Source organism: Petromyzon marinus, chromosome 9, assembly GCF_048934315.1.
Source record: "Petromyzon marinus isolate PM22_M1 ecotype Great Lakes invasive population chromosome 9, UKy_Petmar_22M1.pri1.0, whole genome shotgun sequence".
Classification (NCBI taxonomy): domain Eukaryota; kingdom Metazoa; phylum Chordata; class Hyperoartia; order Petromyzontiformes; family Petromyzontidae; genus Petromyzon; species Petromyzon marinus.
In genome coordinates this window covers 1,127,140-1,149,877 of record NC_133675.1, presented here as the reverse complement: position 1 = coordinate 1,149,877, position 22,738 = coordinate 1,127,140, and the positions used below count along the sequence as shown (strand labels likewise).

The 22,738-nt window shown below is 48.5% G+C and overlaps 1 protein-coding gene across 7 annotated transcripts in view; it reads right to left on the bottom strand.

Annotated features, from left to right (window-relative positions):
• The window catches only part of LOC116940740 (janus kinase and microtubule-interacting protein 3-like), a 58,252-nt gene extending 36,305 nt beyond the window's left edge, over nucleotides 1–21,947 (bottom strand). For 4 of the 7 annotated variants that reach the window (XM_076065791.1, XM_076065792.1, XM_076065794.1 and 1 more), the window contains exons 1-22: nucleotides 21,581–21,935; nucleotides 16,608–16,965; nucleotides 16,329–16,457; nucleotides 12,307–12,543; nucleotides 12,063–12,194; nucleotides 11,305–11,532; nucleotides 9,350–9,469; nucleotides 8,996–9,142; nucleotides 8,196–8,384; nucleotides 7,698–7,844; nucleotides 7,527–7,562; nucleotides 7,376–7,435; nucleotides 6,970–7,110; nucleotides 6,393–6,521; nucleotides 3,750–3,857; nucleotides 3,386–3,448; nucleotides 3,154–3,252; nucleotides 2,474–2,572; nucleotides 2,323–2,376; nucleotides 2,138–2,203; nucleotides 1,922–1,990; nucleotides 727–804 (exon numbers count right to left, since the gene is read on the bottom strand). In XM_076065791.1, coding sequence (XP_075921906.1) covers nucleotides 727–804; nucleotides 1,922–1,990; nucleotides 2,138–2,203; nucleotides 2,323–2,376; nucleotides 2,474–2,572; nucleotides 3,154–3,252; nucleotides 3,386–3,448; nucleotides 3,750–3,857; nucleotides 6,393–6,521; nucleotides 6,970–7,110; nucleotides 7,376–7,435; nucleotides 7,527–7,562; nucleotides 7,698–7,844; nucleotides 8,196–8,384; nucleotides 8,996–9,142; nucleotides 9,350–9,469; nucleotides 11,305–11,532; nucleotides 12,063–12,194; nucleotides 12,307–12,543; nucleotides 16,329–16,457; nucleotides 16,608–16,862 — 2,586 coding nt within the window. In that variant the 5' untranslated portion in view covers nucleotides 16,863–16,965; nucleotides 21,581–21,935. Of the gene's footprint in view, nucleotides 1–726; nucleotides 805–1,921; nucleotides 1,991–2,137; nucleotides 2,204–2,322; nucleotides 2,377–2,473; nucleotides 2,573–3,153; nucleotides 3,253–3,385; nucleotides 3,449–3,749; nucleotides 3,858–6,392; nucleotides 6,522–6,969; nucleotides 7,111–7,375; nucleotides 7,436–7,526; nucleotides 7,563–7,697; nucleotides 7,845–8,195; nucleotides 8,385–8,995; nucleotides 9,143–9,349; nucleotides 9,470–11,304; nucleotides 11,533–12,062; nucleotides 12,195–12,306; nucleotides 12,544–16,328; nucleotides 16,458–16,607; nucleotides 16,966–21,580 lie in introns of all 7 variants that reach the window. The other 3 variants (XM_032950923.2, XM_076065795.1, XM_076065796.1) reach the window with 3 other exon arrangements.
• Nucleotides 21,948–22,738: the final 791 nt, after the last annotated feature.

Genomic DNA, 22,738 nt, shown 5'->3' with positions numbered 1-22,738 from the left:
GCTGTATGAAATTATTGTCACTGGGGAGACAAAGGCGGTCGGGCGTGGCGTTGGCCACCCCACCCCCTCCTGTGCCGTGCCGGCCTTCATAGGTGCTCGCTAACAACACTCGCCCCAACAGTCTGTTGAGGCTATGTGGGAGGATCTTTGTTGCATGCGTGAGTACGTGCAAGCCCTGCGATTGAGGGTCACTTGTTTAACCATTAACACCTGGGCGTGTCCTCTGACCTCCTGCCATCCAGCCTTAGACATTTCACGTCGCCTCTAAGCGCACCAAGCATAACGCAAGTGCCCACCACTCAGTGGCGAATGGCATTTTTGTTGTATTAGTTGCCCTGTGTATGCGCATACGAGCACTGTCGCCTTTTGGGCCCGTTCGTGTTTGTATGGTTTTAATTCAGTGTGTGTGTGTGACTCGTGCGTCCATGGCCACTATTCTGAGGAAGGCAAGTGCAAGATCTGTAAGGCGATGTGTGTGGGATGTGTGTGTGTGTCTGAGTCATAAATGAGTACCTGGTGCGGTGTGTAGTAAACATCGCCACTTGCATAGTCAAATGTTTCTGGGAGTGGTGCTGGCCACCCACCCCCCTCGTGTGCCACAGTGACGACCTTCATCGGTGCTGCTACTCGCTAGCAGCACTTACCCCAAAAGTATGTTAAGGCTATACGGGGGGATCTTTGTATTTGTGTTATTCAACGTGAGAGTGTGTGAGTGAGTGAGCCCACCATGTACGCCTGGTCCAGCGCTTGCTTCCTGAAGTCGAGTTCCTCCTCCAGGTACCGCTTCTGCTTCACAAACATCTCCTGAGGGACAATGATGACGATGATGAAGTGGATCTGGAGTGTCGCGCACTTTTCCAAAGAAAACTGTGCGCTGCATTGCACGACCACGTCGCGTGGAACGTGATGTCGACACACTCTGGCACGAGCGGCCATGGTCATAAAATCGGCATCAGGGCCCCGATGACGCGACAAGATCTCGGAGCTTTCCTTCCTTGGAACTCCTGGACCCTCTGAACCCAGCGGTCCCTAACCCTCGCTGAAACCCCCAATCACTGCCAACCGATACAAATGTGTGGACCACCATGCAGTAAAACCATGCGGTGTTTTGTGAAAACAGTGTAAGCTGCAACAGTTCTGCAGGCCATTTCTCACTCTGTTCGCGGACCACAGGTGTGGAACCACTGCTCTAAATCCAACTTCCCAGTGTTTTACTGACCAGGTAAAGCCCACTGAGTTATTAGCTCTATTTAAGAGGTCACCTGGCTACGCATGATAGCTCATTGAAGTAATTTATAGTAGCAGCCAAATAATCGAAATGCATGTTTCTAAATATCGAGGGCAAAACCGGAGGAACCCGAATAAAAATCCCCGCTTCCATGGGGAGTTGAGAACACGCAAACTCCAAACATAGAGGCATCGTCTATGCGGGGGTTCATTTCAGGGAACAGGTGCTCATCATTAGACCTCCTTTGCCAGTACCAGGATATAATAGGGTTTTTCCCCTTTTTTTGGCAACAAAAATGAAACCTTTTTCCAAGGAATCATGTGTGCATTAACCACAATACTTGATGTTTGCATGTAGATGCTTACCCCGAGCCCTCATTACTTTGATAGTGCATTGTCTTTGAGCTGTACGCCTTTTGGCGTCCTCTGGTCTAGCACCAATTGAGACAAGGCTCAAAAGAAAGCTGTCTCTTTTGTGGACCAATCAGTTTCAAGGACAATGCATATATGATCAGTGTGTTTTTTGTTTGCATTTTGACCACAAGTATTGTGGTTAATGCACACATGATTTCTTGTAAAAAGGTTTCAGTTTTGTTGCCAGAAAAAAGGGGAAAAACCCTATTATTATAACAGGTGCTCATGTTTCTTTGTTTTTAATTCCCAGTGTTTGACCCGCAGAGTTTGCGACTCTCACCTTCTCATTCTCCAGATCAATCATTTTCTGCTGCAGTGCAACCTCAGTCCCCTCGATCTGGTGCAGCCACTGTGGGACATGTGGGAGTGAGTGATAAACTCAGGCAAGGGAGCCTCACACGTGCAAGTCAAACAACAGTGCTCTTGCAGTACTGTGCTGTGTGTGTGTCACGATGTGCTGTGCCATGCTCGTTGTGCTGTGTCAGGGCAACATCACCTTGTCAGCAAGAGAGAGCACCGTGCGTGCTTGAATCACAGCCACCTGCTCGTCGTTTCTCAGGTTCTACACCGACACAAATGTTGCAGAAGCAGTCACTCTTATTATAACCAACACCAACACTGCATCATTATTTGTCTACTGTCGCTACTGTTATAGCTGTGGGTACAACGATGCCGACTCACAGCGTTGTCGCCCAGCAAGTCCAACTTTTTCATCAGCTCATGAATGGACACTTCCTGCACACACACACACACGTACGAACACTGTCAATTCTTGTACGAGGCTGCACCCACGTATGCAGCACGAGGTCTCGACGCAGAGCTCCGTGCTTACCATAGCTGCCTCGCGAGCGCAGTACCACTGCAGAGGACTGTCCCCTTCGCGGAACGGGGGAAGGAGGAGGCTGAGTCCTGGGGACCGGCGCTCCCGCTCCTGCTCGCACGCACGCACACACGCACACGAGGGCGCGCACGGATGTCTCTCATGCTGTTACCCAAGACCCTGGGCGCCTCGTGTCAGTGTGCTACTCCACTCTGGGGAGAGTGGGGCAGTGCAAGGCAGCAGTGTGGCCCAGCAGATCCCACCCGCCTAGCGACGAGGTTCAGACGAGTGTCAATGACAACGGCCTGAACCTTACCACCGTCACTTCCTGGCCTCCACTTTACTTGTTCAACTACTTTCCACAAAAATAAAAAAAATAACTGCACGATACCTAGGTTGCACGCGTTTGATTTTGAATCTATCTGGAGGTCCTAAAGGGAGCGTGGCATCCTCTCTGTCCCGTTATATGATCCCGTAGCCTCGGCGATTAAACTCTCCTGAGCGGAAGGCACTTTCTGGTAGTCATCAGAGCTATGAAACAACCGCTTAGCTTCCAGAGGTAGAATTCCCACCGTAGATATCGAAACCTTCCTTCAGCAGCGCTGGGTTTAATCAATGAGACGTCACTCAGTGCCACGAACTACCCCGTCCACCTAACGAGACATGGCTCGTGTGCATGTATCCAGGTGCACCTCCAACTCGAGTATGCGGAACTCCATGAGCTCGTTCTGGTCCTGCAGGTCCTGGACCTCCTGCTTCAGGGAGTTCTCGTCATTCTCAAGCTCATGGAGCTGCAAAAAGAAGGGGTTCCAGGGAGTGTGGGTGGTGGGGGAAAGGAGGGGAGTGGGGGGACACGAGTTGGGGCCCGTTCACGATGCCGCCCCCCCACGTGCCCAAACGTGTCCGCGTGTGCGGCCGTCAAACCTTCTGCAGAAGCTCCTGATTCCGCCTGCACAATTGCTGCTTCTCCTCGACCCAGGTCGCATCCTGCACACGCCCATGCACACGTGCGCAGATGTGTGCAGCACATACAAGTTCATGCAGCAAAGTACACACGCTGGGAACAACTGTAGCCATGAGAACAAATGTAGCCCAAAGAAGTAGGTGCAGCATTCAAAGCAGGTGCAGCGTGTCGGTGAGCAAGGAGAGGTGTCAGTGTGTGTGTCGGTGAGAAGGAAACTGTGTCAGTGTCAGTAATGAGGTCGGTGTTGTCAATATGTATGAGTATGTGTGAGAAAGTGGGGGTGTCAGTGTGCGTGTCAGTAGGGAGGTAACCCCAAGGACATACTGTGCTGCCGTCAGCCTGAGTCACCTGGCCTCTCTGGGACAGGGCCCTCTCCAGATCCTCTACTCGTGCCTGGTACTTCAGCAAGTCGGCCTGCAGCTGCTCCCGTGTCTGTGCGAGGGTGCGCGCACACACACACACACAAACCAAAGCAGCTCCAGAAATCCGGTGGCGATCGTTTTACGAACAAAAAAATACGCATATTGTTGTGGTTCGTGTCCAGTGGCCGCCCTGGCTAACACTGCGGCTGTGTTACCCATGAAGTACACGCCAACACTTCACAGTGGACTCTCCAGATTTGGTGAGGTCATTCTAAAAAGAGGAGGCTGTGGCTGGCGTCAAGTTCCAATTTTTCGACAAATTTGAAAAATTACACTGCAATTTAGTTAATTGAGAAGAACATAGCAGTTGTTACCCCCTACTGGGAAAACTTAGCAGGACGTGAAGAAAAGAGTCTTGAGGCTCGGTGTGGTGAATCCTTCGCCACCACAGCATTCTCACAATTCAAGGTCAAAACTGAAGAATCTCTTCATATTTGACCTTGTGGTGAATGTAAGGCACCTCTAGCAGCTGCAGAGGTCACGTGACACATGATGTACAACTTATGACTGAAGAAACAGTGATTCTTCAACAAGCGATGTAATGCAAGTGTAGTGACAAAGCGCTGACTGCTGTACAGCAACTGCAACTGCAGGTGGACACTTAGCGCACACGCCGTTGGACATATATACGGGTGTGCCGGCAGGGTGGAGGAACTGGGGCAAGGGTCATGGTAGACCTCATAGGGAGGCCCCTGTAACCCTCTGGTGGGTTCTAGAAGGGAAGCACGGCTAGGGTGGAGCCAAGCCGCGCCGAGGGAAATAAAAGCAGCGGAGAGCGAGAGCTCCGGGCCGACGGTTCTGGGAGTGGACTCGTCTCATCGTCGGCGTCGTCGTCGTCGCCGCCTTCGCCGCTGCCACCTTCGCCCGATCATTGCGCGGCCAGGCAGTAGTTGGTTGTCTCAGTCGACGCCGTCGGTGCAACGCGGACAGGGTCGTGTCTGGGCCGGGCTGTACGGCAGCGTGGTCGTGAGAGAGGGGGTCGGAGTTCGTGGTGTGAACCTAATAAAAGAAAGTTGGTGCCTCCTGCGACTACCACGTCTCCGACTGAGTGTGTGCACGCTGCACGCCACCCACGCCTCGAGGGAGAGAAGAAGAGAACTACGACACTACACAAGTATCCTGACTATACATATTGATAATAAAGGTTTTTGGGTTAGATCGCGTTATTTATAAATGTGTCGTAACCCTCCACCACCCGACACGGCCAATCAGCAAAAAAGTGTCACGTTGACAAAAGACAAATAGTTCACCACTTTAGCCCACAGGTGTGTTGAAGAGTGAATCCACAACATTACAGTTTTTGAGTACGACATTTCGCTGGTAATTACATTCAGCATCATCGGGCAATTCGCCAGAATGGTGAAGCCCTCACTTGCTCCCGGTCTTAAATAGAGCAGCAGGGTGACGTCATCATTTAACTCATTCAGGTGCAGTGATTTGAGGCGGAGGGGGGGTATTGTAATTATATAATCGATTGGTAATCAGTCAATGGTTATGATTAGTAATGAGTAGTAGATTAGTAATTCGTTTTAATATGTGTTATTGTCATTATATGCTACGTTAGTAATCAGTTAATTAGTATGTGTTTCCCATATAAGGAATTATAATATGTATTATTTAATAATACGCTTCCAGGCTGCACCAAGCATGTAGCTGTCAGAGCGATTAAAATTATTCTATTTCTCTCAATTTTAATGGATTCTCTAATTAGTCTTTGCCAGTAATAATTAGTTTTACGCAACACTTCAACGTTATCAAAATCAATTGAGTGTCCTTGTTGACAAGCATGTTCTGCCACTGCCGACGGTTGTGTTTGAGATAATTTAATATTTCTATGGTGTTCTTTTAGTCTTATGCTGATGTTACGTCCCGTCTGTCCAGTATAGCATCCGCCACGTAAACAATTAATCCGATAAACACCTTCTGTTGATAATTTAGGTAATTCGTCTTTAGTGCAAGATACTAGTTTTTGAATTTTGTGTACTGTACCTAAATCTTACTGTAATGTTTTGATTCTAGATTTAAAGCTTTCGTGACTGCTATAATTTAGCATTCAATGCTAAATTAGATGCTAATTCCTTTGTCAAGGCGCTTTGTTTCTTCTCACACAGCTTAAAGGTTGTGATCTGCGCGTGGCTTTTTTCACTCCAGCGCTGTCCTCCAGACAGTCTCGTCCCTTCACCTGATGAAGGCTGCTTGTGTTGTGGCCGAAACGTCGTGATTTTTGTCATTTTATTTTTTACCTACGTGACTTTACCCAATAGAACCAAAGAGTATGTAATGTTTTGCTTTTGCAAAACACATTTATAAATAACGCGATCTGACCTAAAAACCGAAAGCCTACGTGTTAAACTATACATATTGACATTGAGGAATTAATGCATTGTTACACCCAACGATATACCCACCACCACCACCATAGTAAACCTACCACCACCACCATGGTAATCCCACCACCACCATGGTGAATCTACCACCACCACCACGGTGAACCTATTACCACCACCACGCACACCGAGTCGGTTGCAGACGCCCAGGCACTTACGAGCGCGTCCCTCTCGGCGTCCAGGCCGCCCCCCAGCTGCTCATGCAGAAGCGAGTAGGCCCTCTGCAGCGCCTGGTACTCGTGCATGAGGTGGCGGAACCGCAGCTCTGTCTCTTCACGTGCCATGCTCTGTGCATCGCACACATGCCCATAACCACACGACGTGGGTCAACTGTAGCCGTAACACTCGTGCGCATAGCGCACCCACACCCACATGTGTACGGCTCGCATGCAGAGAACACCAGCGCTGCGTATCAACCCCCCACCCCACCTCCACCCACCGCGTAAGGAAACAATACAGCACAGCAAACGGCGATGTGCTGCCGAGTAATGCAATGGTTAATGGAACTAAGCGAGATCCCACTTACTATCTCTCATTAGGAGTGAGAGTGGCGTTTTCTGGTATCATGGAATCATGAAGCCTGGTGGAATAATGGCACCCCGTGTACGTGCTAGGTTGAGTGTGCCATCGCAGAATCATGGGAGGGAGACGGTGACTTAAGGAGGCATTCATCTAGCAGTGGATTGACCACAGCTGATGATGATGAGGTCTGGGTGAGTGTGGGGTCACACGTGCCGGTTGCTCTGGAGCTCGCTGCTCGTCCATGTCAGTGTCGGGCGTGCCCGGTGTGCCAGCCGTGCGGTCGGTGGCATAGGAGGAGTCGGAGTCCAGGGACATCTCCCGCTCCACCCCCACCAACTTCTGAGTCAGGATCCTCTGCAGACACGTGACACGGGTTCTCCGATGAGCCCTCTTGTGTTGTCATCGGAAGACCAAGTTATTCCTTGCTCAAATAAGCATTGAAGCAAGTACAGCCTTGAGCCAGTGGTGGGAATGCTACAAGCACGTGGCATGGAGAGAGTCTATCCATGGGACAACTACTGTTGAATTACCTACAACGTATTAATATAAATTTACATTTCCTCTTGAACCTGCTACAACGAGATGCCGCTTAGGCCCACGGGCACTATGCAGGCCCCACCTTGCTGCTCCGAGAGCTGCGCCTCTTCTGCTTGCGCTGCCAGCGGATGATGTCCAGCTCCTGTGGGAAACAGGGATGCACGGGCAGCCACGTTGGAAGACTGCCCAAAGCGAACATTGAATGAATGCCGGGCGTTGCGCAAGGTACTCACCATCGCGTTGCGGTCATAGGCCGCAGACTGCAGAGCCTGCCAGGAGAGACAGGGAGGAAAGGTTACTGTACAGAACACGTGCTCTGCAACTTTGACCTGACGGGAATGCTGTGTGCGTGCGTTCATGCTGGTGTGCACGGGAAATGACTCTGTGGCATTGGGGGCGCGTGCCTTGGTGAGGTCGTCGATGATGTTCTGCTGCTCGGCAACCTGCAGCCTGAGGAACTCTATCTCAGTTTCGTCGGCCTCGTCCCCCTCCTCCATTTCTTCGTGGCCACTCGGGGGACCGCAAGCGACGCACGCCGTCTGGCTCGCCGTCTTTAAAGCAAAGCACGAACAGACATCGATTGCGGAGAATGGCGCAAAACACCAACCAACCCTCACGGCTCCACACCCCACGTCGCCGAGATGAGCGACTGATTTAAATACAAGTTTTCTCTGAAGCTTGCAGTCCCAAGTGCGGTTTCCTGGTTGGACGACTGCGTGTTGAGCATTCCCTCACTCAAGCTTTCGCCACACACTAAATTACTGCGGACATCCAACTCCTGAAGATGCCCGCAGCAGCATGTGGCGAAAGCTTGAGAGCCCGACCAGAAAACCGCACTTTTAATGGGTGACTGATGTCACCCAGCATAATGGAGGTGGTGGTGGAGGTAGCGTGTGGCGAACCGTGGGCCTTGGGACAGTTGCACCGTGTAGGTGTGGGACTGCTTGTGTGGGCTGCGTCACCGTGTGGCTGCCGGTCGTTTCGCCGCCTTGGTTGCTGGCGCCCGATCTCTGCTGCGTTGTCTGCTGCTGGGTTGCCATGGCGGCATGAGCTAGCTGTGCCGCTGCCGACTGCACACTGACTTTCTCCTTCTGCAGCCACAGCCCAGCCCAATGAGCCCGACCGCGACACGCATGCACGCACACACGCACACACAGCCACGTATATAAGCACATTTTTATATATATTCGCCATAATAAAAAATATATCAACAATGTATTACAACACGAAAATAACTTCGTCATTTCCTTTCCCTGCTAGATGAAAGCTTCCCCAGTCCACCACCATGCCTCACGGTCTTGATTTTAGTGTTAAGCTTGTTGTCCTTACCCCGCACTTCCGATTATCATGGGTGGCTACGTACGGGGCAAAAGAAGTTCAACAAACGTACATACACACGTAACAATCCAACTAACTCCTGCATTTGAAATGATTTCATCACTCCATCTCGACAGTGGATGTCATCAGTTGCACTCGAGTGCCCGGCGTGCCGCCATTAGTCTCGACCACCGCCCAATGTCCCTAACCCCGAACATAAAAATATATATAAATATATAAAATTCGAAGAAAAATCCCCAAATGAAAGTTGGCCAGGACGAAAAAAAACCGTTAAAAATGTGAGATCAGGGTGTGAGGTCGTTATGAAGTCAGGGTAGAGTCACACGCGGAGCTGAGGGGGTCCAGCGTAGAGGGCGGCACTGACCAGCTCCAGGTTTTCCCGTGAGAGGCCACGAACTCTCTCCTCCTGTCGCTGCTGGGCGGCTACCAAGTCATCGCACTTCTTGGCAAGGCGCCGGTTTTTGTCCAGTAGCGGCTTCAGTTGGGCCTCTGTCTCCCGAACACGCTTAAGCTGCAGGTAAAGCACCACAGCATCGCAATGGAGCAGATGGACTGCGCCCCATGTTTACAAAAGGAGGTGCCAATTACAGACAAAACAGATTTGGAAAGTGGGCATGTTGATTGCTTTTTTATTTAGTTTGTTCCAGAAAGGCCGTGTTTGTGCGTCTACGGGAGGGTACAAGGATGCGCAATGGGTGCGCGTTTGTGCGTTAGGCACCAGCTCATTCCTTTCGTCAGCCAGGAGCGCGTTGCGGTCTTCCAGCTTGCGGACCACCCCGTGCAGTTCACCGATCCTCAGCTGGAACCGCCGCACATCTCGCTCCTCCAGGTGCCCCTCCTTGAATGAACACAAAATCGAACATCCATTACACTTAACATCAGCTACACACGTGGCCAACAAAATCGTCCTCACAATTACTTTGTGTTAAATCTTTACTTGAAGCTTTCGTGACTGCAGGAATTCATATTACTTGGGTCTTTCGGTAAAGTCACGTAGATAGGGTCAAATAAAATAACAAAAACTACGACGTTTTAAAACCGCAACACAAGCGGTCGTCTTCAGGAAAAGGGGGGGTTAGCTTCCGAAGGCAAACTGTTTATAAGGGTTAGAAATGGGTGTAGCCCAAATGTCAGCAGCCAATGTTCATGCAAGTGGCGGGCAGCCAACCCGACGGTGGTTGGTTTTCTTTCTACGTGACTTTACCGAAAGAACCAAAGAGTTATTCCTGCAGTCACGAAAGCTTCAAATCAAGTTTGAGTACTTTGTGTTGTGTAGCGTATGGTTTTGCATCAAACTAGGACCCATTTCAAGAACAGAAATGGGTCCTAGCATATAAACATCTGGAATTTCATCAGAATTGATTTAAGCAAGCCCAACAATGCTGATAAAACACCGATTGTCGAACTGATCCAGAGTTCGCTTGCATTAAATCCATGCTGCTGAAAAAACACTTCCAAAAAGGCTGTATTGCCCAATGAGATATGTAAAAAACTACTTTCATTATTTATATAAAAACAATGGGAAGGAGGAATATTGTCCGCTTATTTAAACAGTCAACGTGTAATGTACACACCTAGGGGGCAAAATCTACATCCACTAAAAAAGTGCTTTTCAACCTTTTTCATTCTTAATTTTTATTTTGATTATTCAGATTAATTTGCTGCAATAAATGTCCAAATAATAAGACACTTTGTTGAGCTGTCGCTTCTGAAAAATAAGTTAATACCTCGGTGGGCTTTGCCTAGTAGGATGGGGATGGTTTAGTGTGGTATTTGTATGTGTTTGAGTAGTTTGTTTACCTTTAAAGTACTTTGCGCTACATCGTGTATTTGTATTGTTTGTTTGTTGTAATGCTCTTACTTGTCCCGACTGGACATCTGTGAAAAAGAGCATTATTGCTCTTCGGATTCCCCCAGTAGAAATATTCTGATTCCGATTCCATGGCACTTTCCAGCTTACTCGATCTTCACGGCACGCCAAGTCACCAACTCACTGTGGGCTCGGGTGGGTGGGAATGCGTTGTGGCTGAGAGAGAATGCATGATCCCTTGCTTATACCGATCAAGAACAAGGACGTAAAGTCGCGTTGTCAAACTTCATGACAAGAATTTTCCTAACTGCGTGCGATCGTGTCTCTGAGCGTCTCCATGTCTATAAGTGTATTCGTGTCTGTATGTACCTCTGTCTCTACTGGTGTCTCTGTGTTTCCGTGTCTATGTTTCTGTGTGCGTGTGCGTATCACTGTGTCTCCGTTTCTGTATCGCCATGTCTGTATATGTCTCCGTGTCTCTCCGTGTGTCTCTGTGTCTCCATGTGTCAGTGTATTCATGCTTTTGTGTGAGTCTGTCTCTGTATGTGTTTCCGTGTCTGTGTCTCGGTGTCTATGTGTCTCCGTATCTCTGTGCATTATTTCTGCGTGTGTCTCCGTATCTGTTTGCCCATCAGCACATGCACAATTGGCGGAGTTGAGAGGGCCGGGGATGGGGGCTGACGGCTGTTTTACGGACTGTGTGCCGCGATGAATGGAGAGGGGAGGGGTGGCGGAGGTGGGTGGTGGGAGGCTTGAAGTTCTGTCGTTTCCAATAAGTCTGAAAATGCCGCAGCACACCTGGGACTTTGCTGGTTTGCGAAAGCACTGCACTAAAATACTGAGTGTAAGGGGCTCTCCGAGACCAGGTCTGGTGTGCGATCCATGCAGTCACCCCCGGCGCCCCCTGTGACCCCGCCACTGTTCGTTACAGCAGCTGGTATCTCTCGTTTGGGGCTGCCAGCGTTGCGACGTTCGCTGGCCTCGTCCAGCGCTTCTCTCTGCAGCGCCAGCCGCTGGGCATAGCCAGCCTGTGCCCCAAGCTCACGCTCCAGCGATAGCACTGAGCGCTCACGAGACTTCAATTCGTCCATCTGGGGAGAGGGGACATCCAGGGCAGAGAGGTGTATGACCACAATGGCAGCTGGTGAGCATTTAAAGTCATAAATTATTGCCAATGCAGTAGTTCAAATACAGCACTTCCTGTCATGGTGAGAAGCTCTATCACAACAGCAAAGTGCATGCAGGCTGAACAAAACCAATAGATTTAACAACGTGCAAAGGTGTGCCTCTAAAGAGTTTGGCAAAGCCGAATGTGTGTTCATTTTATTTTTGAGGCCACCAACTGATAAAGAGTTGACATTTTGGCCGCCCCAACATATCTAGCGGCCGCACAGTCAGCTCTGTGGAGTTTGTGGATCAGACATGGCTGAGAGCATTGTGCATGCCGTGTGGTGGTCACACGTGTTGGGGAGTCATATCGTCCTGCTGACTGTGAGCAGCAGTCAGCAGTGTTGTTAAATCTGCCAGTGCAGTCTGGTGAAACGCTCTCTTCGGTGCGGTAGTATGGCGAGAGGACAGTGTGGTGCATCGGGATTTCTATGTAAAGGGAGTGAAGGCAGACCAGTCGCCGGATGTCCCGCTCGCTGTCCCGCTTGATACGGGTGACCTCCTCCTGGTGCGCGTGGTGCGACGTCCGCAGGTCGGCCGCCTTTTGCTTGTCGGCTGTCACCGTGTGCGTCAACATCTCCTCCACCTGAATGAGGGAAAATTCACAACCAGTGTGGTTGAGAAACCAGGAACTGCCGCTCGCCTTGCCGGCCCGGATACTCCGCTCCTGGCTCGGACACGTGCGTCACAACCCCGACCTGTTTTTTGGCAGCCTTGAGCGTCTCCAGGTCGTGCAGCAGCCGCACTCGCTCGCCCTCCCAGGCCCGCCGCGCGTCCTCCCTCGCTTCGGCCTGCAGGACAGCCTTCACCTTGTCCTGGGCCCCATCGCGGAGGGTCACCAGAGCCCCTTGCAACCGGTGGATCTCGCTGTCTTTCATCTTAATCACGCGCACCAGCTCCATCTCGTGCGTCCGGATGAGAGACTCGCGCACAGCCTGCCATGGCATTCATGCGTCACACGCATGCACGTTCAGGTACATTCGGAACGCATATGCGCACCCCGGTATTACCACTATAACAGCCCCCGTAACATCCTTGTAGATGTTGTAAGGCAAAAACTGCCGCATGGACAGCGTGGGACATGTGTTTGACACGTAGACTTTCGCGACAAGTATTATTCATAATAAAGGTTTTTGGGTTAGATCGCGTTATAAATGTGTCGTAACCCTCCATCACGCGACACAGCCAATCAGTAAAAAAAAGTGTCACGTTGACAAAAGACAAATAGTTCACTACTTTAGCCCACCGGTGTGTTGAAGAGTGGATCCACAACATTTACAACTTGAGTACGACGTTTCGCTGGAAATTACATCCAGCATCTTTGGGCGATTTGCCAGAACAGTGAAGCCATCTACCTGCTTCCGGTCTTAAATAGTGCAGGATGGTCTTCATTGTTCCCCATCAGGATTCGATATCATAGGCGGAGGTGGCAGTGTATGCAATTATGTAATAGATCAGTAATCAGCCACTTAGCATGACTCACCTGTAAGGAATTGCAATATGTGTTGCATGTTAGTTTTGGTGAAGCAAAAGCCTTAAGAGAGCTTCCATTAAATAAAGAAATTCAAATTGTGGCAGCTGATAAAGGCCGCACTACTGTAGTGATGCCCCGATCAGATTATGATATTAAAATAAAAGATTTACTGGAGGAAGATACCTATATTAAAATTAAACGAGATCCAACCAATACTTTAGAACGCAAGACTTCTGCAATCATTGCAAATTCATTAATCCCCAAGACTGAGCAATACCAAATTAAGCCATGGGCCTCAAAACCACCAAGTATGTATGGGCTACCAAAAACTTATGAAATCGGTATCCCATTACGACCCATAGTAAGTACAATAGGCTCTGCCACATAAATTAGCAAAATTCAGAACATCTTGTGAATGTGATTCAAAATATTAAACTTAACCCTAATGATATTCTGATAAGTTTTGATGTAATTTCTCTGTTCACTAAGGTTCCAGTTAACGAGTCACTTAAATTACTTGATACACTGGTAAAGAAGACACGTTTACCAGAAGATATTCCAAAACTAGCCGACCATTGTCTAAATAACACTTATTTCTTGTGGAGAGGTGACTTCTTTAAACAAAATGAAGGAGCAGCAATGGGCTCTCCTTTGTCTCCTGCTATAGAAAATCTGTACATGGAAACCTTTTAATCAAGAGCACTTGCCTCAAGTACATTAAAACTATCTTTTTGGTTTAGATATGTCGATGAAAATTTGGTTGTCTGGCCATATGGTAAAGGTAGACTTACTGAATTTTTAAATAATCTCAATGTGCAAAACACAAACATTCAGTTCACCATAGAAATGGAGGTGAACAACACGCTCCCCTTCCTGGATATTTGCTTGGACGCGGCCTAAATGGTAAAAAAAACACCACACAGAGTTTACCGAAAGGGAATGCACACGGGTGCCTATCTGAATGCAGATTCGCATCATCACCCAGCACAGAAATCCTCGCTCATCAAGACGCTCATACATCGGGCAAAGACAGTGTCAGATGGTGAAAGTTTAAGGAAAGAGATTAAACATGTTAAAGAAGCACTAATACTGAATGGCTAAAATTATGCTCAAATTAACAGAGCATTGAATGCCAAATCAAGATCGAACAACAATACTGCTGAAAGTGATCAGATTATCAAAACAATTAAAAAACCATATATCTCGGGAGTTACTGACAAATTAGCCCGTGTTTTGCAAAAGCAAAACATTAAAGTGAGATTTGGTACGGTACACAAAATTAAAAAAACTAGTTTCTTGTACTCAAGATGAATTACCGAAGTAATCAACTTAAGGTGTATACCGGATTAATTGCTTATGCGGTAAGTGTTATATTGGACAGATGGGACGTAACATTAGCGTAAGACGAAAAGAACACAAAAGGAACATTAAATTCTCCCAAACACAACTGTCAGCAGTGGCAGAGCATGCTTGCCAACAAGGACATTCAATTGATTTTGATAACGTTGAAGTGTGATGCAGAACTAATTATTACTGGCCAAGATTACTTAGAGAATCAATAGAAATTGAGAAGAATTCAAATAATTCCAATCGCTGTGATAGCTATAGACTCAGCGCAGCCTGAAAGCGTATTAATAAGTAATACACAACACATATTGCAATTCCTTACAGGTGAGTCGCATGCTAAGTGCGCTGATTACTGATCTATTACATTATTGCATACACCCCCACCACCCCCTCCTCTGATCTCGAATCCTGATGGGGTTCAACAATGATGACGTCATCCGGCACTATTTAAGACTGGAAGTAGGTGGATGGCTTCACTATTCTGGCAAATCGTCCGAAGATGTTGGATGTAATTTTCAGTGACTCTCTCACTCCAGCGCTGTCCTACCAGACAGTCTCGCTCCCTTCACCTGATGAAGGCCGCTTGTGTTGTGGCCGAAACGTCGTGAGAATATTATTGTGTTATTTTATTTTATCAATTTATTATTTTATTCTCATTCTACGTGACTTTACCGAAAGAACCAAAGAAGATGAATCATTGCAGTCACGAAAGCTTTAAATCGAAATTTAACCGCCTCTACGGGGAGGGATTCCACACATCCTTAAGATCATTCAACAGACTTCGGGATAAGAAGGCTCAACTAATCGAGTCTCTCACCTTTCTGAAGAGATGCCGCGACTCTAAGGCTCTTTGTTCCTCTCACACAGCTTAAAAGCCGTGATCTGAACGTGGCTCTCTCGCTCCAGCGCTGTCCTACCAGACAGTCTCGCTCCCTTCACCTGATGAAGGCCGCTTGTGTTGTGGCCGAAACGTCGTGAGAATATTATTGTGTTATTTTATTTTATCAATTTATTATTTTATTCTCATTCTACGTGACTTTACCGAAAGAACCAAAGAAAGGTTATGAATCCACTTTTCAACACACCGGTGAGCTAAAGTAGTGAACTATTTGTCTTTTGTCAATGTGACACTTTTTTTCTGATTGGCTGTGTCGGGTGGTGGAGGGTTGCGACACATTTATAAATAACGCGATCTAACCCAAAAACCTGTATTATGGGACACGTGTGCAGGATGGGGGAAGAGCATATTGCCCAGACAGGCGTTGGAATGGTCACCACGAGTCCGTTGACCAAGGCGGAGCAAGACCTAAGAGCATGCGGTGGGATACTTAGGGCAGACCTGAGGTCACATGTTGACTGTGCAGTAGCTGCGGAATTATTGCGAGGTGTGGTGGCATAAATGACTTTGGCTACGATGACGTCTTCATCTTGATGGATCATCCCTGCAACTGGGAATCTCACTCATGCTGCGCCGCCCCAGGGGCCGTCCATAAATGACGTCATGCGATTTTGGACGATTTTTGACCCCCCCTCGTCACACGGCGTCACAAAAAGTCAGAGCCCCCCCCCCTCAAATATGACGTCACAAAGCTCCGCCCCCCCCCCCAAAACCATATTTCCATTTTGAAAATAAAACATGCTTCAAATCGCTTTAAACTATTGTCATTGTAGTGCGTATTTAATGTGGCGCTGCACTCTGATGTTGTAGGAGTGTTGTTATAACAATTAGTATTGTTATAACAATTCTATATTTATTGAAAGTTGTGCATTTTTACGTGACGTCACATTTCTCACCCCCCCGCCCTCGTCACACGTCTTCACAAATGTCTGACCCCCCGCCCCTCTAGGTGTGTGACGTCATCGCCCCACCCCACCCCCATCACACTGCGTCTCCATCACCTGCACTTCCTTGAGCTTCTCCTCGTGCAGCTTGGCCTTCAGCTCAGTGTGCAGTGCCGCGTGCCGTTTCTGCTCCTGGTCGCGGGCATACCGAACCTCCTGCACCTTCTCCCTCTCCAAGCGTGACACCTGGCACAATTCGATTTCCTCAATGGACATCTGCGCGACCCTTTGCAAAGAACCACTTATGTGCAATCCGTTATGTACAATCAGCGAGCACCCGCCCGTAAAGTCGCGTGTGTCCGTGCGTGTGGGAGCGTGCGTGGGAGCAACTCCCACCTTCCCCTTTTCCTGCTGTAGCTCGATCTGAATGTCGGTAAGCTTTGCCCGCAGGTCCTCGTTGGCGGCCTGCAGCGAGTCGATGAGCGCCTCGGGGGTGCCGCACTCCCCCCCCTTAGATCCCCGCCCCCCCCCCAAAAGTGGAGTGGGAGGCTCCCCTTTGGAGCGGCCTCCCTGACCGCCCCCCTCTCCCTTGACACCTCCGGCGGCCCCCCCACCCCCGCCGGCCCGGGCCAAACCCCGGCGCGGCAGCATGGTTTCGTCTCTCGTCACCACGCACGACCCATGAGCTCCACCGACAGCCGCTTGCCTACTCCAGTCACTGCCCTTCTTCACCCGGGGACGAAACGAGTTTCACCTGCGGGCACAGAAGGCAACAAACAAATGACTGCAGAGTATGGTGCGGCTGTTCGTCTGGTACCTGCAGTCCCCTTGATTCCAGCGAGGATCTGTGTTGCTCACCAGCCTTGCCCACCCTGAAAGCCACTCTCTCCTAACACAGTCGACCGTCCCTGTGTTGTCAAGGGAATGCGACGCCATTGAGTAAATCTCATCGGACATCTTTGTTGGGCTCTCTGGCCCCTGGATGGGGGTTGACTCATTCCATCATCTCTTGGGGGTGGGGGATGAAATGATTCCCACTTTGAGTAAGAAATCACTTTGACTCTTTGGTTCTTTCGGTAAAGTCACGTAGAAAGAAAATTAATTAAATAATAATACGACGTTTCGATTGCAACACAAGCAACTATCATCAGCTACGAATGAATGAGAAAAACAAACATAGTAAACTCAGAAATACAATGCAATACAGAGAGTCGGCCAACACACTAAAGCTTCGAATCTAGTTTAAATCATTTTGATTTTACGGTTTTGCTACGCAAGCCCTTTGCTCTGGACTGTATGTCCAGCGCCCAGGTGTCCTCCATCACAAGGCAACCCACAGCATTGCGCCTCGCATAAATCACAGAGCCACTGCCTCATACGGGCACATTTAATCATCTAATTGAGATGCAATTCGTTTCAAACGCCAAGTGAAACTTACCCCATCTTCCTCAATGGCATTTAAATAGCTGGTGACGAGGCGACACGGTACGGTCCCCCCCTCTCGAATCCAATCCCCCCCCTCGAACCCAATCCCCCCCCATGCACGCCTGAGGCTGGCACAAAGGGAACACTGCAACCGGCATGCATTGTATTGAACGCCATCACCGCATCGATTCCGTTTCCATCAAGTCACAAGTGGAGTTGCCACCGAATTAAGATAGGCACTTGGTATTTTTTTAAGATTTAACAATTTCAGCTAAAAAAAATACATTGAGATGGGATCATCGCTTTAGACGCAAGCTTTAACAGCAATGGAGTTCGAGCAAAGCCTTTACTGGTGCAACATCGTCTTCTGATGTGGTATGATCACCGATTCACGTAAGTCATTTGGCTACATTAGGACCACTGTTTTTCCCCACAACACGGTATGCATGCTATCGATCCCAGAAGGATGATGGTCATGAGTCAACCCCCAACCAGGATATGAACTCGCAAACCTTCCCATTGTGAGCTGCTCGGTCTGTTGCTGAGCCGCCCGGCTGGATAATCTATACATGGTTAATATCGTGACACATGGTTAATATCGTGACACATGGTTAATATCGTGATACATGGTTAATATCGTGACTCATGGTTAATATCGTGACACATGGTTAATATCGTGACACATGGTTAATATCGTGACACATGGTTAATATCGTGACACATGGTTAATATCGTGACGCATGGTTAATATCGTGACACATGGTTAATATCGTGACACATGGTTAATATCGTGACATGGTTAATATCGTGATGCATGGTTAATGTCGTGACACATGGTTAATATCGTGACACATGGTTAATATCGTGACACATGGTTAATATCGTGACACATGGTTAATATCGTGACACATGGTTAATATCGTGATACATGGTTAATATCGTGACACATGGTTAATCTCGTGACATGGTTAATATCGTGACACATGGTTAATATCGTGACTCAGGTTAATATCGTGACACATGGTTAATATCGTGACTCATGGTTAATATCGTGACTCATGGTTAATATCGTGACACATGGTTAATATCGTGACACATGGTAATATCGTGACACATGGTTAATATCGTGACACATGGTTAATATCGTGACACATGGTTAATATCGTGACACATGGTTAATATCGTGACACATGGTTAATATCGTGACTCATGGTTAATATCGTGACACATGGTTAATATCGTGACATGGTTAATATAGTGACACATGGTTAATATCGTGAAACATGGTTAATATCGTGATGCATGGTTAATATCGTGACATATGGTTAATACCGTGATACATGGTTAATATCGTGAGTGTTCTATCGTGCTGATTAAACGCCACCACATTGTCGTCCATGGTTTAACTTCTGTTCGGGGCTGAGCTCCGGGATAATACTATTTCCCCGGGCAGTGGAGAGCAGCAGCGGCGGGGGGAAATGGGGCAAACATATAAAAGGCCCCCACAACGGGGCCTGGTGTGTGTCGGGAATGAATACGAGGGCCCTCTGTGGTATTCTGCCTCTTGGCTTCCGGGAACCTCTGGGCGGCCCTGACCGTAATCCACGGGAGTGGAGGGTGGGAGAGGCAAAAGGGGAAATTTGTTGTAGTTTACTTATCATGTAGTCCGTGCCCAAGGACGAAGACCCCTCTTGTACGGGGAGTTTGTATTCCTTAGGCATTTTATACGGTTGTTTATGAGTTCACTTGTGACGAGCAAGACCAGCATTTACACGACACACTCCCTCCGCAGAGATCACACACAGTGGGCTGCGGGTAACTCCTGAGATCCGGATTTAATAGTCACACTGCAATCACGACTTCTGACCCTAGTCTCCTGGCATGTTGTTTCTCAGTGTGTTCAAAACGCTGTCTCTCAAGCAATTTGAGCAGCTTTGAGCCAAGTCTGTGTGCCATTGCTCTCTGCACGTAGCGATATTTTCCCATTAATCTACAGGAGTTGCACATCTCAAATTTGAGCCAAGTACATCCTTACAGCGCAAGCTCTGCCCTTCCACGGACCTCCGATTAGCACGGTTGGCTACGCACGGTGCGAAAGAAGTTCAACATACAGTCCATACATGCTAGTTTACGACACCCGTAAGTCAACTACAACCGTAGTGTGTGCTACAACTGCCACGGCTAACCCTCGCTGGCGATTTAGGGGAATGGTCTTTCAATGAGGGCACCGAGACAATCTCACGCCACCCGCTGGCCACTCTCACGCATTGCCCATCCAACACCCACAGAGCTCAAGCCGAGTCTCCGTTGATGACGGGCCCCGGGGTCTGGCGCTGTCCAGCACTTTTGCGAGCCGAGTCCCGGCATGAGTGGGCGGCCCCTCACTCTCTGTGACCGTGTCAGTTAATACATCTCCACGGTTGGATGCTGCCCATTGATGGAGTTGTTGGTGTTGGTGTTCAAACGTTATCCTCGGGTTCTCCCCTTCCACTTACGAGGGGATGGAAGCAAATACGAGATATATATCTTACTCTGTGCCCGTGATTGCCACGGTGTTTTATTATGCAGTACAATTTAAAATCTAACCCCGTCAGATCTCTTAGCGGAGCTTAATTTGTAAAATTTGGAGCTCATGCGCAAATCGTGGCTCCAAATTTTGCGATAGGCGGCCCAATGAAACAAAATTGTGCCCATTACACAAGACGTAGCGACTCTTGAACGAATACAGTTAATTTCACCTCAGGGTTAAAATCAAACAAAGAAGGTAATCCGGGGTAGGCAGGGCGCACAATGGTGGCAATGCGGCGAGGCCCTCAAGGGGGCCTTAGAAGCTACCCGCCCGGGCCATCAGGGCCGCCACTGTACCCTGGAGCGAGACAGTAGGGGCACAGTCATCCAATGATTGAAAACGGGGATGTGCACTGTTACATAGGTGACGGAGACAGGCAGAAACAACGATAGAACACACACACACAACCACACCTACCACACTAACAACACACATGTATGCACTGACACGCATACACACCGACACAAGAATACACACAATGTATGTGTACACACCAACAAACATACTGACATATACAGCACATACCCACGCGCACACACAGACACACATATACACACCACCGACACACAGACACACATATACACACACACACCACCGACACACAGACACACATATACACACCACCGACACACAGACACACAGCCACACATACACACACCACCGACACACAGACACACATATACACACCACCGACACACAGACACACCCCAACACATACTGACATGCACATATACACCAATGCCCGCGCAGACACACCGACGCACACCGACGCGCCGACACACTGTGCGACATTGATGGTGGTCGCGTATCGTGAACCTGCGTGAGCGAGGCCATCTCTGCAAAACACAAAGGGACACGGCCCCTTTTCCTATTGCAACAACCAACATGGTAAAACGATGCAGCTTAGTGGCATTCATGCCCCAGTGTTATGAATTCACCCTTACCGATTTACCGTGCCTCAACAACAGGAGCACGAGCCCAGAGCATTCCCCTTGAACGTGCCGAAAATATGATCCGTCCTGAATGTATGCCCTCGAAAAAATCGCATTCTTTAAAAACCCCATGTTGCTAGCATCAATATATGAACAATGCATGGGATGCGTTTCCCATCCTTATTCCAATCTGACATGAACCTGGCCATATACAGATCTTCGTGCAATGGTTATTTATCCTGGAACCCAAGCCCAGGCTGAGGAGGGAGAGTCGATGCACATAACAGACGCAGTGCACATCTGAGCAGCACACAACCAGACTCATGGCCGCCTCCCCTCCCACCAACCCTCCCACAGCCAAGAGAAAAGATTCAGTGGATGAACAAAGGATACTGCCGTGGGATGCTTTTCCTCCCACCCAGCACCCTCGCAATCCTGCTTACCGCACAATCGCCATCGTTTCTCATCCACAAATAATTCTTGTTGGCAAGCAGTAATCCATGGCGGGAGTGGCAGGAGCCAGCAGTGTTCCACAGCACAGTGATGCGAGTCAGCCCACTTCCTCCTCCTCCTCTTGCCTCCACTCTCCACCCACTCCGTCCTCCTCCTCAGCCTTAAATGCTGTCCCTCATGGTCTCACTATTGATCTTGCATATGCCATCTCTCTAAGGATCGTACGCGTGCAGGCTATCGCTCACTGGACTGCAAGGGTGCATGCCTGCGTGTGCTGGAGTGGAGCTTGCCTGCGTGCAGCATTCACTGGCTGGAGTGACCAGGCACGCAAGGGGTTAACCTGTGACGTGGTATGTGCTGCACATCCCCCCAGTATTCCACATTTGCTTTCGATGCCTGCAAATTCACGAGAACACATTGCTATGCTTATACCCGTCTTCAAATATTTTTCTTCATGACTCCTGTGTGTTCCACCCAACATTATTGATACGAGCTGTATAGTAATTGGCGTACATCATTGTACATGGCCGAAGTAAATTGGAATGTTTATTTTTCTAAAACTATTTAGTTTAAATACAGATATCAGGTACCACAATTTAAGAACATTAAGTTACATTTATTTATATCAATATAGGAATACAGTAAAGTATGTAATCACCATTTTAAGTATGTGGATACATAATCTGCTTGTTTATTTTGTTGTATAGTGTTTTTCTACAGGCTCTGGACAGGTTAATCAGTCATAATAGTGCACGTGCTCATGCTACTATTTAAGAAATGAGACTACTGTATCTTAGTCTCTTGAGTTCACACCTGCTTAAACAATAAACTAATGCAGAGTATCTTCAATAAGAGGCATGTACTTGCTGCTGTCGAGCGATCACTCCACCTACATGATATTGGAACAATGGGCAAGGCTGCAGTGGAATTTGGTCAGACGCAGCTGCTGCCTGGAGCACACATCCACACATCACCATGCTTCATCTTGTGGGAATCAGGGCCCCGATTAGAAGTTTCCCAAGCTCCGAATCCACAGGGCCGATCTGTGGAGAAGGGGAATGTAGGCATTGCCACCGTCAATGCTGCTAAATTACAAACGGTATATTCATGTCCATATCTCCTGATATTAGATGTGGAAGGCTGGGGAG